The sequence below is a fragment of the Bombus terrestris genome, chromosome 10 (assembly GCF_910591885.1).
Source record: "Bombus terrestris chromosome 10, iyBomTerr1.2, whole genome shotgun sequence".
Taxonomy (NCBI): Eukaryota; Metazoa; Arthropoda; class Insecta; order Hymenoptera; family Apidae; genus Bombus; species Bombus terrestris.
In genome coordinates, this window is record NC_063278.1 from 1,933,855 (window position 1) to 1,950,614 (window position 16,760).

At 39.3% G+C, this 16,760-nt stretch overlaps 1 protein-coding gene across 8 annotated transcripts in view; it reads left to right on the forward strand.

Moving 5' to 3' along the window:
- The first annotated feature begins 391 nt into the window (after positions 1 to 391).
- The window catches only part of LOC100651167 (probable Na(+)/H(+) antiporter nhx-9), a 43,148-nt gene continuing 26,779 nt past the window's right edge, over positions 392 to 16,760 (forward strand). For 4 of the 8 annotated variants that reach the window (XM_048409292.1, XM_048409291.1, XM_048409293.1 and 1 more), the window contains exons 1-6: positions 396 to 1,264; positions 1,354 to 2,756; positions 5,889 to 6,152; positions 9,597 to 9,793; positions 11,647 to 11,903; positions 14,202 to 14,419. In XM_048409292.1, coding sequence (XP_048265249.1) covers positions 2,291 to 2,756; positions 5,889 to 6,152; positions 9,597 to 9,793; positions 11,647 to 11,903; positions 14,202 to 14,419 — 1,402 coding nt within the window. In that variant the 5' untranslated portion in view covers positions 396 to 1,264; positions 1,354 to 2,290. Of the gene's footprint in view, positions 1,265 to 1,353; positions 2,757 to 5,888; positions 6,153 to 9,596; positions 9,794 to 11,646; positions 11,904 to 14,201; positions 14,420 to 16,760 lie in introns of all 8 variants that reach the window. The other 4 variants (XM_048409290.1, XM_048409297.1, XM_048409295.1 and 1 more) reach the window with 4 other exon arrangements.

Genomic DNA, 16,760 nt, shown 5'->3' on the forward strand with positions numbered 1-16,760 from the left:
GCAATATTCGCAATGTGATGTCCGGGCCTCGAGAGAGAGAGAGAGAGAGAGAGACAGAGAGACAGAGAGAGAGAGAGAGAGGAGGAGAGCGAAAGAGAAAGAGGGAGACGGCCGCGTTCAACAACAAACCTCGTCGAAGCTTTGGCTGCACGCATCGCACACCCAGTCGTCGTCATCGTCGTCGTCGTCGTCGCTGCCGCCGCGTGATACTATATCGGGGCGTCGCGACGCCTGCGCGGGTTCTCGCAACGATCAGCTGGCTGGAACCTCACCGACGAGGGGCAAGGAGACCTAACTAGAAGGAGACAGAATGATGAGATAGCAGTGAGTCGAAGCGGGACAGCGCTATATAGGAGGAAGACGGGAGATATTAAACGGGCGAAAGTTAGAGAAAGAAGGATGGAAATGCGTGGAGCCTAGTGCCAGTAGCGACGTCGAGGGTGGCCTCGTCGGCAGCTACGCACGTTTTTGGCAACGTTCGTCGATGCCCTTAGCTCTGATCGTGGCAATGGTGTTGATCGTGTGCACGACGTCGACGTAGCTGCCGAGAGCCGGCGCGCGACTCGACGACTCCTGTTCGCGCAGTGCTGCCGTGACGGTCGATCGAAGCGCACCGCTGAAACCTGGGAATGCCACGCAACCTTCCATTTTAACGACTCCACGATGCATCTGCCCGGCTGCCACGTCGTCGTCCCGTGCCCTCCGTTCGAGTCTCCGGATGGTTATCTGAGTTACAGGAGGCTCGTGTATCGGCAAGTACCAGCGTGAACCTTCTTACGCTAGCTGCCGCCCAGAAACTCGTCCGAACCAGCGGTATATCCACCCTGTGGTTTCCTGACTCGTTCGTGAACAGTACCGTATCTACCTTTTGGAAATTGTTCTCGTTGAATTAGAATATTTCGAGTCTCGTTGACGAATGACGAAAACAAGGTAAAAGGAACGTTCTACTATCGCAAGAGGGACAGAGTCGAATAAAGAAGCCTGTTTCCAGTGAAGTATTTTTCTGATTATATTGTTAATAAAGTGATCAGGCGAATCTGCGCGCTCGATCGATCGTAATCGCAAGGCCGTTGCTTGTGCAAGGAACATAAACACAATGGTTAAGTAGTGGAGGCTCGATAAGGGCTGCTCGAGTGCCTGATCACCCCCTGGTCTGGTTCTGTTGCAGCTGCGTACCGAGAACACTCTCTCTTCTTCGTCGATAACCAGCCAATAAACGGCGGGGAGAGCACGCTCGCGAGGCAGAAGCAGCGTCGGACCCGCGGTAAGTACCAAAACAAATATGCCGCCGCGGACCTCCGCTCCTTTTTTCCGCTGCAACGAAAATGGATCTCGATTTTGCCCGACGTCTAGGTCGCTCTACTACGTCTCTCTCTCTCTCTCTCTCTCTGCCTCTCTGTTCTTCGCTGTACTCCAAAGGGTTCGTTGACACTGTGGCTAGGAGATCGGCTTTGGAACTCGTTGGCCGCCGGAAAAGGTCATCGACGATACAAATATAGAAACGTCGTGGAACGAGGCCGACAGTGAAGCAATATCGAAGAGGAGAACGGAAGCGCGGCTGTTTAAGGATCCCTGCCGTGTCTCGTTTGTGAATCGATAGGAATTTTTCTCCTCTATTAAGCGGAATCTCTAACGAATCATCATCCTGATATACGGAAGAATCTTGAGAATCTCATGTGTGTTTAGGAAAACAGTTCGAAGAAGTTGTTGTTGCTATCGCGAACCGTGCGTACAACGAGTGATAGAAAACAGAATCGGAGAGTAAATGCCTGCCATAGAAGCAATAAGCGAGCCTGGCTCGTTTAATCTGCAACATCAATAAATAGGACTATCGTAGAAATCAAACGTACTGCTGAGGGTGTGAAACGATCGTCTTCCACGTGTGATACAATACGATACAATCTCCTTGAACGATTCTTAAACGATCATCGTTCAGGAAACGGAATAATAGAATAATTGCGAAATAAATCTGCGCCGTTGAGTACACAAACAAATAAGTAAATAAGTAAATGAAATCTTCGACGTTGAATAAATAAGTAGTTCGTAAAGACTCGGAAGATTATACCGTGAGAGCAAAACTCGTGGTAGAAAAAGACACGAGAAGGGTGCAGTGAGGTGGATACACGAGGGTGCACTCCCTTCGAACAGCGGGAGCCATTGAAACTAAGGTTTCTCGAGGTCGGAGGTCTCTGATGGTACAGAGGGTGACTCAGCACCGGTGGACGAGCGCGAAAAATCAGCGCGGTCCCCGTATCCCAGATCGGCATCGTAATCGTCGAGTAACATCGTCATGGCTCCACGTATCGTCATCTCGACGATGATCGCGTTTGCGTTGATCCTTGCTTGTTGGTCTGCTCAAGGTCACGCGGGTTTAGCGAGGTTCTACGAGTCCGTGCCTGATCTACAACCGAACAGACGAATTCCTAACAACGACTACGCGATTCATGGACCGATCGTCGACGATCATGAGTTCCCTCGAGATCTCAGGGAGCCTTATCCAGGCAAAAGTTTCGGTCCTATGGGTCCCATCGATGGTTCGTTGCCCGATGACGTGTCTTTTCGAAGTTTGGCCTCCGGACAAGACGAAGCAGCGAATTCCATGGAACATTTGTCGTCGAATCAGGCGATGGAAGGGCACGAAGATGAATCTAAGCCTAGCAAACCGGAGTATAAGATCATGTCTGTGGAGTTTCATCGAGTCGAGACACCGTTTATCATTGGAATCTGGATCTTCTTCGCGAGTCTCGCGAAAATAGGTACGGAATGCGTGCAGCTTGAACTTGGCTCAGGCATTGATTGTTTGTTAGTTTCGTTGGTAGCCGCTGTGCGGTCGACTCTTGTCGCTGCCGCGTGGTAATTTCGGTAAACCGATGGCTTTTGACCCTCGTTCGGCGAATTCGATGCAGGAATTTTGAGACGTAATGCAGCAGTTGAGATGTTTAATTATTTGTAACGATTCGTGATGGTATTTTGGTTTAGTTATCGTAGCAGAGTTTGAAGAATGTATTACGCGTGTTATGCAAGCTTTCAAAGTTTCATTCGTGCTCTCACGAAGCACGATTCTATCGACAAAGTTTGGCAATCGATCTGAACTTATATGCATGTATAGTTATTCGCACTCGTATTCGGATTTCATAGTATCTTCGAATTTATAGTTTTCTACGCGAAATAAAAACGCGAACGTTTAGCCGTAAAATTTGTCCCAATATCGATAATAATTTGATTAAATGTACAATTAAATAGATTAATATCGTATTAGGTACGGACTTGAAATAGAAAGGAGAAACATTAATCGTAGTTGCGTGTAGAACGATTGTATGGAACGTAGAAGCTAGATAACGTTAAACGCAACACACAAACTTGGTAAAAAATTAGTATACAGCATGGAAATATTGCCTTACAAATTTTCGATAAATATGTCATAGCTTTTAGTTTTCCAATTTGTTTCAATACTATCGTAATAATCGTGTCGTTACAATATTAATGAAACTTTGATATGCTTTCCATGATGCACGTAGTATTATACGTAAGAGGTTCTTGCGATAAGTATTCAAATACTTCCGTGAATCACTCTAAGTGTCGAAAGTGGAGATTTTCAGTATGAATGAGGTATACTGGTTTAAAGTCGACGCTCCACTTTAATAGTTCTAAAACCTAATGAATTCTTCAATGAATTATTCCAGCACTTACAATGTTTAACATCGTATTCGGTATAACGTTGAAGTTTTACTAAAAAGAGCCACTTTTTATCCCTTTGGCATCTACATCGTTTATCGTTCGAATTCCACAATTAACATTTTATTATTGTTCGCTTAAGAAATCGTCGTTCTTACTTTTTACGATAATATTGGGATTTGTTGTTAAATTCGGATTATGTTTGGTTGGTTGGGAAGATAAGAGATAATATTTTACGAAATGATTACTTGGAAATTTCGAACAGAATTATCGGAAATATTGAAAATTATCGAGGTAGAAACATTCGACCGATTCTTAATCCGATTTATTTGATTATATGCTTCTCTGTGTGTCGGTTTTTGTATTTATTAAACGCTTTCAATCGCATTTTGCTTTCAATCGCTTGGAAAATTCAAACTAGAGAAAATAATCTTCATGATACATTTTACGTTCTCAGTTTACATTTTTGCTAGAAGATCGTTTCAATATTTCTTCTTTCTTGTCTGAGAAATAATTCAAGTAACGTAATTATTAGGATTTATAGTAAATATTTGAAGAAGTTTCTTTATTATGTATTAAATATCCAAAAATGTTTCGTTATAATATTTAGCATTACCTACTATTAATTTACTTGCTCTGATAATTTAAACATTATTTAATATTAATTTCATTGCTCGAATAATTTAGTATTATTTATTATTAATCGTATTATTTTAATAATTTGATAATTATTATTTTTATTATTATCGAATAATTCTCTATTATTATGGTGTTATGAATCTCTGTTTAATTTCTAGAATTATATTTACAAAAAGTCGGAATTGCATAAACATCTGCAGTCTAGTAATTAATTAATAGTCTCAATTATTCGAATTATAATCGTAACCATTATGAAACTAGTCGATTGTCTCATAGTTTATTTCCACCTAGTAAACATTAATCTCTGAATATTACCTACTCTGTTATATAAATGATTATTGAATATTAGACTCGCATTAAACTCTATAAATAAGGCTGCATTGTGTTGCATTCTATCGTGTTCGAGTTAATGTAAAACGTTTCCATTTCGAAGGGGGACGATATAATATAACTATGTCGATAATACGGTGGTCAGACAACTCGATGTAACAAGTACGAACTAAAGATTCGAATAACGAGGGTTCTACTTGTTTCTCAGTAATATCGATCCCGTTTGCAACATGCTCGTGAACTACTGTTGTCCGTATACAATGAGGCTTTTTATAGATTCAACACATCTTACAAAAATAACAGCCAATATCGCGTCTCCCTGCCTTCTGTTCGACGACAGAATTTGCACGTGTCTATCTCTTATAGGAGAGCAATTTAAAAATTCGATACTATGTCGAAGAGTATCGGAGATTACATTATTGCGAAAGAAACATTCGGGTCATAGCCGAATTGATAGTTTTAGTACAATTCGATCGTTAAACGATATTCGCAAAATTCTCGTTATCTCAGAATGACCTGCTCGATACCAAAACCGAAGACGAGAGAACTAGTTCCGTGATAAGCTGCAACAGGCGGTTTAAAAACCGGTCCAAGTACAACGTTCGTCGAACGAGCGTTAATAATAAAACGTTTGCGTGCTACCACTACGATCTAACAACGAGACGATTTTTCGCGATCCTACTCTTCCGCCACGTTCCCCGTTCTATTAATACACCTACGTGCAATATTATTCATAACTGTTCGAACACGAAAAACACGCGTCTTTCGCGTTATAAAAATTATAATCTAAAAGATTTTTATCATTCTTAGCGTAAATAATTCTTTATTGGAACAACGAGTACTATCTTCGCGTGTCTTATCATATGCCGTGAATTCAAATTATTCCGACAACATCCACCGACTATTAATATCGTTCGAATAATTGCAACAATGCTGTGAATCATAGCGATATAAGTCAATCCACAGCTACTTTTAATGAAATAGTGTTCGCTGTTTATTATTCTAGAAAATTCGTTGTACCTTCTCAAGCCGTGAAAAATTGCTTCGCGTCCGAGAATAAAGTTACAGCTTGTTAATTAATTACGAAACTAAAGTGACGATACCTTTGAAAGTTAAAATACGCGATGAAGTTCGAGTCGCCGATATCTTGACCTATACCATTGCGATTTTCGCGTCGTTCAGTTATCACGGGTGATAATGTACGTAAAGCGAGGCCGTGTTAAATTATGATCGCGTACGTGCAGGCTTCCACATGACGTCAAAGCTGAGCAAGATCTTTCCGGAGTCCTGTTTGCTGATCGTTGTCGGCGTCGTCGTTGGTGTCTTACTGTTCCAGGCGAGCAGCGTCCACGTGTCACCCTTAACTCCCGACACGTTCTTCCTCTACATGCTACCGCCCATCATCCTGGATGCTGGCTATTTCATGCCGAACCGACTATTCTTCGACCATCTGGGAACGATACTCCTGTTCGCCGTCATTGGGACTATATTTAACACCTTGTCGATAGGTTAGTAAAAATTCAAAACTATTACGAAGTAGCGGAAAGTAGAGCCGTAAAATTTCATTTCAACGTTGTTCGCTGACCGAGCCATTCGATTTTCCGCTACTAACGTATCGAACGTTTAACAATCGCCATGTATCGCGTAACTAATTGCATCGCTCTTAGCCTGCGATAGGAATCATTTCGTTTATAATATTTTCGATATCGTAATATCATTTAGTTGTACGTCAGACTTCGAGTCTATAGCAAGGAAATTCTTTGGCACAGCGGATTAGTTTACAGGGTATACCTATGATTTTAGTGAATTTATATTTGAAAATTTCGTTTCTTTTCAAATTATGGGTACGGAAAGCACGAGAATTCCAGCAATTTTCTTAATATCTTTATTCTTCTACGTAGATGCTATTATAAATTATTTCATTAAATAATAAAATTGATAAATATCGATAAACGTTGGATCGTAAATTTTATGGTACTTGGAAGAAATGAAATATTTCTAGCGGATTATGATACGAGTTATCCTTTGTAAACCATGACAAAATTTGTTTTATGTCTCTGATTTATAAGACATGCTTCCAGAAGGGATCCATCGTTCTAATACGTTTTCTATTTTATTATTGCGATATTATATTTCCATTATCCCAATATAAATCACAGTGAATCGTCCAAAATTTAAGATCCACTCTTCAAGATTACGCAAACAAGATACGCTCTTCTCTATATATATTTTTTTAGGTTTTCTCTCTTGCTAAGGTAGCTTTTCAGTTACATCGATCTACGATCTCCACGATATTTTTTTATTTTCGTTTGGCCTCTTCTACGTGGATACGGATTGTGATGATTTAAAGAGATCGCCGATGTGGACGTTTTTCAATGTAAACTGAGATAGATGGTGCTTTTTAAAAACAGTAGAGAAGCGTTTCTCCTTCTTCTTTTTTTTTTTTTTTTTTTTTTTTTTAAGTATTCACGTTGAGCATGTAAATATTTATTTCCTCCTATGTTGTTACATTGTTTTTACGTCAGTTACGTCTTTTCGTTGAACATGTTAGTAGCTTCTACGTTTCTACCTCTGTTTATTTTTTACCAATCACGTTTGTAAGAAACGTATTATCGAGTGTGTTGAGTGCACGAGAGTAATTGTGCAGCAGGTGTTCAAACTACTTGTCAGATTATTGATGCTGGTCCAGAAATACTTCTTTCTCAAACATAGGCAGCGTTCGATGCGATAGAATCGCGCAAGAACACTTTACGGAGTTAATTAGACCTCGTAGTGGAATAAAAGATTCGTTGTTGATTAAACGATAAACTCGATCAAACGATATTCACTGACGGCAACATATAAGTGCTTCTATGTCGCTTGAATGATTTGAACATATTTTCAATGGTCTTGATATAACTATCAGGTACAGGAATCATCGAATTAATATTATTCTTTACTTTATATCGCGCGTATATGTAAATTTTTCTTAAGATTTACCGTACTACAAAAATAGCTGAACGCATTTAAAAGTTAGTGCAATTCATCCTTTGATGGATCTCAAAGAGATCACTTTAAATCTCGCTCTGTTTATTTCTGAAATGAAACATAGTTTTTCATATTACTCTAGGGATTTTATTTTTCCAACTATTTTTAGATAGGTTTGAAAGCTTTCCGAAGAAAAATACCATATAACTTTTAATACGAATCTAGAAATTTTAGTTGTCAATTAATTCTATATATGACGGCGAATGAAAACGTAAATAAATTTTTTAATTAATCTGAAAATATTTTTTTAATAATTCCTAGTAAAGCCTATTAAAACACATGGGAAATATATGAAATAAAAGCTCTTTCGTTCGGAGTTTAGTTTTTCACGGAATTAATTTCGAAAATTTCCACGTATACGTTCAACCGTGCACCCACTTCGCTCTACGCTTGTAAATATCATAATAATCAAATTCGACGTTCCACCTTGTCTATAACAACTAGAGAAAACTTTAAGGGAAAAATTCTTTTCTTATTAGAGAAGAACATCGAAGACCATCCTAGAGGGTACTCAAAAATCTATTAATATCCGAAACTCACGCTCACGTTCACAGTCGCCAGTTACAAACATTCGTAGCATGTATTCTTTTTAAATATTAACTCAACATTTCGTATTTTCATGCCAGCTGTCCGTTTCGCGCGTTCACCCTTTCGAAAAGTTCAACCACGCGCTTCGCAACCACCTATACAAACATAGAAACTCGTGCACGCGAACGCCTAGGTGTATCGAGTGTGGAAACACGCGGATGTCGAACGCGCCCACGCGAATTCTGTTTACGGCGCAACGTGTTCGCGAACGTGCGACGTTTCTTCGTTACGAAACGTGCGCAACTTCCTCGATGTCGACGATAATTAAAGACTCCGCGAGAACGCGACATTCGTGGAACCGGTGATCCGCGTTCGTTATTAATATCGATGAATAAACGCCGCTAACTCGAGGACGATCCTTGCCAAAAATTTTCATACCAACGATTTTTACCTTGGATCACAGATTGATCTCTTTTTTCGTATCGAGTTAGCGATTGGTTTCTTTACGCGTTTGGGTTCGAAACGTGTCGCTTAGAACTTAGAATTTGTACAGGACGAGATATAACACAGGACAGAAACAGTTATGACATTGGCGTATTGAAAATAGTGGGATATACGAAAAGTTGGAAATGTTATTTCACACGCGATGTATTGAAAAATACTGGACAAAAGTTTACATGAAAATTTAATAAAGCGATGGAGATTCTGGTTTTAGATTTTATTATAAAGCGAGACAACTTTGTTACCGGGTTGCTATCATGCTGATTGAGCGAATTTATCTGTGGACATATATGTAGTTTCGATGTAACATTTTTATGTTTTACCATTTGTATATCGATATATGTGCTCCAATTTTACAAAATCGTATTTTCTATATTCGAAGCTTAAACCGAGCAGTATTACACGATATATAATCATAACCGAACGACGATCAACGAAATAAAGTAAAGAAGATAGGGGCAGACGATTAAATATAACGAATGGTTACGACGTTTTAACTTTCGATTAAATTTGTAATTAAATTAATAAAAAGGAATGTGGAACATTTCCCCCTAAACACCTACGTTCATTGCGAACACAAAGAAACGAAGTTTACATTCACCATTGATTCCGATTGAATTTCATTAAAAACTAATTACATTTGTAGAATACTTCATAATACGAAACAGTTGAACGAGCTTCAAAATGAATCGTTTTACCAATTATTGAAAGTCCAGAAACTCGAGTTTTGACCTTTTAATAAACTACTGCTCGAAAATTTCAATCACTTGCATTTCAATGGCGTTTAAACTGCAATCTTAATTAACTTTGGATTAAACTAAAATTTGATTAAAATGCTTGATTTTTAATATTTCTATATTTATTTTTTTTTTTTTTTTTTTGTAAATTGTTTATAGGAGCTTCGTTATGGGTGTTAGGTAAGAGCGGCCTGTTCGGTTTCGAAACTCCGCTGTTGCAAATGTTCCTGTTCTCCGCGTTGATCAGCGCCGTTGACCCTGTCGCCGTGCTAGCGGTCTTCGAGGAAATTCACGTGAACGAAATCTTGTACATCGTCGTATTCGGGGAGAGCTTGTTGAACGACGCTGTCACCGTCGTAAGTACCGTTTATGTTCATCTTAGAGGACTTAACTACCTTTAATGTTGTGCTAGTTCCGAGGATCTTTACGCATATCTCTCTCATCGTAATTACGCTGCGCGTGTATATGCATTTCTGACGAGTACAATGCGGATGCCCGTGTATTTTTGAGAAACTTAGGAGTGAAAAATTGTACACAAAAATTGACACATAAAAATATATAAAATATCTAAATATTCTATATACAAGGCAGTGGTATCTAACAGAAGGAACGAATTCCTATCTAAGATGAATTTTTCTAGTTATATTCATGACTAACGTTATATAAACATTGTTTTCTAGTTATAATATGAAATTGCGCAAACATTTGTAGTCTAACAACGAGTATAAACGTGCAAAGTTTACAAGCATAAGAATCAACGTATAAAATATCACGAGTAAAACACACTTTAACCCTTTGCACTCGGAGTTTTATTTCAATTTCGTTACCAGCAGCTGCCAACGCTTTTAAGTGCTTTATTTGAAATTTACTTTAATTAAAATATAAGACAATTTAGATGAATAAACTACGAAAGAAATTCACTTAAATACCAGTTTTATCGTTGTATTTTGTAATCTTTTAGTGTATGATATATCACGAAACAATTTCTAGGACGCAATCCTGCTTTTCTTTCGCACGTTTCACAAAGAAGGGTGGGACCGAAAGAACGTCGAGTGGGACTCGACAAAGGAGCTGCTGAGATAAAAACTGATGTCGAGTCACACTCGACATAGCAGTGCACAAAGGGTTAAGATACTCGTTACGTAACATATTACATATATATTGTTTAATCCCAGTCTATAGATATATTAGTTTATAAACTTTCATTAATCGATCGTTCGTTGATCAAAGTAACGTCTTATTACCGCATGGATCGATCAAACGAAAGCCTACTATAACTCACGCTGTACCTTTATTCGCCCTTCCACCTTAACACTGGAACTACCGCACCAGTCAAATCGACTGGTTTTACAATTTTATTTTAAAATCCCTATTTCGTGTTATACTTTTTTCCGCAATGATGTAATGACTTTCGTTTCTTACGTATTCGAACTCGAAATAATTTTATATCAAGGCTACTTATATTAATAGCAGCCAAAATGACCGATACTTGTCAAAGTGTAAAAAGATCCTGCCAGTTTTCTCGTTTTGTACAACTTGCCACACGCTTTTCAAATTTTTATCGCGTATCGTTCGATATGACGATATCAATTATCAGGAAAATTCCGGATCGATCGCTAGACGCTAACACTAGAAATACCAGTCGAAATGACTGACTCTACAATTTTATAAACCTCGTTTAAGGATCCCAGATGGATTAATAATACCAAAAATCTACTACATAACATGGAATTCCATCTGTGGGAAAATAATAAATCGATAAATATAAAAATATTCTATTATTACGTATTTTTTAAAAACCAGTCATTTTCACTGGTTTTGGTAGAAATAGCTTCGTGTTAACTATCGGTAGTTCTATTGTTAAAATACAAAATTACACGCGAGCGCTAATAAGATTGCACACACCATTAAACGCTAATAAAATGTCCCAACGAATAGACTAAAAACACGATGTAACGACATTTGTTCGCGGAAAGTCGGTAAATAAAAGTTCGAACGTAATCTTAGCCCAGATCAGAAAGTCCCTGACTTATAACCTTATCTTGGAACAGTACTTACATCATTTAAAGATTACTCGACCTCACGTGTCCTCCATTTCATAGACTCCGTTTCGTATACCCGAAGAATTCTTATCTACTCGATGGCATCTCGTGCAGTCTCTTAATCGGACGAACAGCTGAATAAGTTGTGGTTGTTTAATGACACGCAGGTACTGTACCACATGTTCGAGGCGTACAACGAGATAGGACCAACGGAAATACTCTACACGGACGTACTGTCAGGATTTGCTTCGTTCTTCGTGGTGGCGATCGGCGGCACGATAATAGGAGTGATATGGGGCATCGCAACTGGATTCGTTACGAGGTTCACTCATCAGGTTCGCGTGATCGAGCCCATCTTCATATTCGTCATGGCTTACCTGGCCTACCTAAACGCTGAGATTTTTCACATGTCCAGCATTCTGGCGTAAGTTAACCGATCTACTTCTGCGAGCTCTTTAGCCAGTTGTCAGAATGCAAACAGAGAGAATATTTAAAGGCAACGCGTAAATTGGTTATACGTACGTTTTTAACATCTACCGAAAAAGCTTCTTAGTTGTCTCTGTGTACGCTGGAACGTTTATCTTTTTCCATCAAGAAAACTACGGATGATTGTTATTGCCTAGGTTTGCTATATTTTTTATGCAAATGAAATTATTAGCAGACTCGTAACAAACGAAGATAAAATTTTCCGAAAGGTCAGTTTACCATGAAAACAGAAGAACATATGCAAATTTCTCCACTCTGTTTCCCTTGTTTACATCGATAAAACCAAATAGGCCGCACGTGGCTACCGCGACCTAGAAATTTGCAGCACGAGCATAGCTCATTCCTCGACACGCTCTCGGCCTGCAGTAAATTCCAAAAAGGACCTTCCAGTTCTCACGCGAATCGTTACCTCTACAAGGTGTCTCGCTACGAACCGCCGGTACGATTTGATACACGATGTTTCTACGTAGAAAGATAAATCGAAAGTATGAAATGAAATGTTTGAAAATCTGTCTAATACGCGGCTCTAATACGATCGAACTCTGTTTTCTTGAAAACAACGATTTAAACGAACAAACTTTATGTTTCACGCGTTTTGCTCGTTTTATTTTACACGCGTAGAATAAAGTAATCTCCCTTCTTCTTCTCAGCTGAAAGCCAACCAAACGCAATTTTCTCAAAAGCTATGCCCCGTATGAGAAAAAGGTCCTTGTATAGTCTCGGCTTATTTTTCACGTTGGATCACGCTATACGTGGTTTTATGCGTTGTCAATTACAAAACACCCTGTATATCGAGCGAAGCGTGCACATTTTGCGTCATGTACAAACGTAACGATTCCGACACGCCTTCGAGCAACCTCGCAGAAACTGTTCGTTAAACGACGAAGTGAAAATAGCACGTTTTCCCCACCGTTTTATTATGGAAAGTACGAAACTTGTCGCGAGAGAAAGAAAAAGGATCGAAGAAAAGCATGGCACGTTCTCGTGATCGTCGATTTGTTCGATAATTCTCTCAAGGCTGGTCTTTATCTTAAAAAACCAAAGGGTAAGAAATGGTCGTCATAAATAGTGGAAAGCTTTACGACAACGACGCGGTTCTAGTTAAGTCTATTATTTACACGTTTCTCTAGCGAAATCGATGATCGATCGCGATATAAAGAATGCCCGCTGTGTGATAACTGTTCAAATATGCTTAACCCGTAATCGCTCGGTTCTTGTTCTGCTTACCGTGATTTTTGTTCATGCGATTAAACAGTGCCTCCTTTTGTGTTTGATTGACAAACAGATGGCTTTCGAATATACGACCGACATATGCTCGTGACACGATTACAAACTGACGGTCTGTTTATTTAAAAACGTTTAAGATGTGCGAATATTTGGACAGCGACGCGAAATCGATGAGAATCGTTTGATAAAGAGAAGAGAACTTTAACCGCTTTTACGTCTTTGAAATTCTTTTCTTCTTTCTTCCAATTTTGGTCTGAGGAAAATTTGATCAAGAATTCTTGACTAGAATTTTAATAGCGTTGCTAGTCCTTCAGACCGTCTTAGATCGATCGAGAATTGATCGGATGTAATCAATGTCGATTGTACGTATATTTATCGTACCGCGAAAAGAACGAAACCTTCGCCTTCTAAATTGCATTTGACGTTTCGTTTCAACTAATTCATATTCGATAACCTCTTATTATTCATGATTGGATCGTATCTTTGTATTTTTGTAACCAATGACCTTAATGCATTTCGATCGAAGTCGATACGAAACAACGTATTCTGTGCTGTAAAAAAAAGAAAGAAACGGAGCGAACTAAACAACTCTCTATGGCGTTAATTCTCTATCCGCGCCAATAGATCGGAAACATAAAATGACAACTGTAATAGAAGACTTCAAACTCGCAAATTCGAAAATCAAGCTCCTAAATTCCCTTAGCCCAATTTAACGAATGAATCGCAGATCCGGTCTGCGAGCCATCTAAACGTACGTAGACAGACGTAGGCACGAATTTGCAGGGGTTGCGGAGCGGTCACGTCCCTGTCGTAAATCGAATCGACGTCATTGGCCCGTAGCCCGTCGATTTCGTAAACCCCTCGGATCGTATACGTTCGAATTAATTTCGACGACGTTTGGGAAACTGGCCGAATGGCGATCGATACGCGGGTATCCTAACGTCTCACGAGCCACCCCTCTACGTGTCGTCCACCCTCGTCGATTAACCGTGACCTCTCTTTGTCGTAGGATCACCTTCTGCGGCATCACGATGAAGAATTACGTGGAGGCGAATATCTCGCACAAATCGCACACAACCGTCAAATACACGATGAAGATGTTGTCGAGCAGCTCGGAAACCATCATATTTATGTTCCTCGGAGTCGCTACGGTGAACAACCGTCACGACTGGAACACGTGGTTCGTCGTCATGACCATCGTATTCTGTTCGGTTTATCGAATCGTCGGTGAGTAATGTCAAGGTCAATGCTGTATCCTATACGATGACCACACAAGGGCAGAATATAAGTTGTAGATACGCTTGCGAACGTATTGCGATATATTTTTCATTTCTATCTGCCTCTGTTCGCCAAATATACTGATAGAATCTCCTTATTATTTATGACGGTCTTTACGAAACTTAGTTCGCAAGACACAGGCAAGAAAGTTGTCCGTGGTCATCGGTGACCTTCGTTTTACTGAACTTTTTAAAACGATTAAGACAAGATAAATTTCACGGACTAAATTATTTTCTACGCTGCGAATGACTTACGGATGATACCGTTAGAGGTTATTGTTAGAGGTATCCGTTTCATAAGGTGATAATAGATGAACAACAATTTCTCTTGTAGTATCGCGAAAAAGGATAGGATTAGGATAATTTAGATTTGTAGAATTCTCCTAATACTATTTATTAAGATAAATAAAAATAACAGAGATTAATTGGACAGAGAACGATAAATGTTCAACTTGAACTAAACGCAAAAATCTTATTCTACTCAAATCACTCTCGCAACTCTATAACGCAACAACTCGATCTCTTTACAACGCTAGCAACTCTACAACTCTAGTCTTCGGCTTCCGCACTCGCACGCTCTCGCTTCTCAACTCACACTGTACGCCTTTTGCATTCGTTCTCGCCGGCTTCTCAACTAACGCTGTCTTTAGCGTCTCTTTGTCTTTTCCCGTCTTATCGGACACGTGTCCCGAAACGCCCGTGGCCAGGGTCACACAGGCCTTTTCCACGACACGTCGATGTACCCGACGATGCCGCGGCTCTCGCGACATTGTTTATGGTTCGGCCGATATCTTAGGCCTTTTGAACACGATACTACGCTCTTTTATATTATTTTATTGAATTAGGTGTTATTATGTTCGTGCATAATTCAATAAACTAATATAAAGCAAAAAACATTGTGCGTCTATTATTTCCTCATAAAACGAAAGAAACTTTTCGGACAATAATATACGTCAATTTTTGGGGGGCCCACAGGGCAAAATATATCAAATTCTCGTGGCAGTCAACGTGCTCTAATACTTTAAAAGCCCGTAAAAGTTGGTCGAAGCAATTGATTGCCGAGAAAGACGAAAGATTTTTCGAGAAAATACTCGTCAAGTTACTCGTGGTAAAAAATTAACTCTCCGGTCGAATCTTTCTTAGCTCTCGTTACGAATCTTCCTGTCGCGTATGTATCTAACTCTCGCGACGGTAATCTTGTCACGTGACTTCAGCTATCGAGCTGCACGATTCGAATTTGACACAGACAGAAAGACAGAGAAAGAGAGAGTTGTTAATGCTATCAAGAGATAAAGGAGTCTTAAGTTAAACCGATCATGGCTTATCGAGTGTCACTTACTTAGAGAATGGTTACGCGGCCGTGCCAAGAATAAGGCGTTTCTCGTGTTTTGCTATTTGTCTTTTTGCGAAATATCGATCCGGAATGAAGGGAAACTTGGCATGAAACTAAGCATTGTTTCTTGTTTTCTGGTGTAATTTGGATAGCAGAAGAAGCGAAGATTAGGCTGGAATATGTGCTTCGGATGGAGCCGTGTTTTAGGTGGACGATCGCTCATCTGATATATTAACCTCTTAAGAGATCACAAAGTTCAGGATCATACTACAACATCTAATCGTATTATTTTATTATGTTTATAAAATGGTGTTAAAAATTACTTTTTCGAAAGAATTTTATTCTCGTATTTATCGTATAGGAAATTACGTATGTAAAGATAATATACGAGACGAATAACGTTAAGGAATAGTTCAATAAGCTTGAGAAAAATAATCGACATCATTTTTGGTCATTGGATCGGACAGAAGATTCAAGAGCATTAAATATACCAATATCTCGCGGTAGGTTGATAAATTAAAAAATGAAGCGAAAAGATTAATTGCAAGATAGAAAAAGTTAAGAAATTAGCAAATATGAAATTGTATGTTACAACCCCTGAGTAGTTCATTTCCGTTCCCCGCAATCTCGATTATCCAAATGGCCAATCCCGAAAATTGATATTGGCCGTTAGACAAACGGAGAGAATAATCTTGAAGAAGCACGAATTTTTCTGATCTATCCCTTCCCTTAAGACGCGAAATATATCGAAAGACACTTAACGAGATTCGTCTAGCTCCTTCCACAACCGGCAGTTTACATCACGGATTACTGTCACGGGCTTACGGCTTCCTGTTCCATCGGCGGTTTATCGCCAAATCGTCAGCCAGCGGCGACACTTAAAAAATTCATCGCTGTCTCTATAGATATACCTTGGGAATATTCTGCTTTCCATCATCTACGACCCGGCATTTCCTTT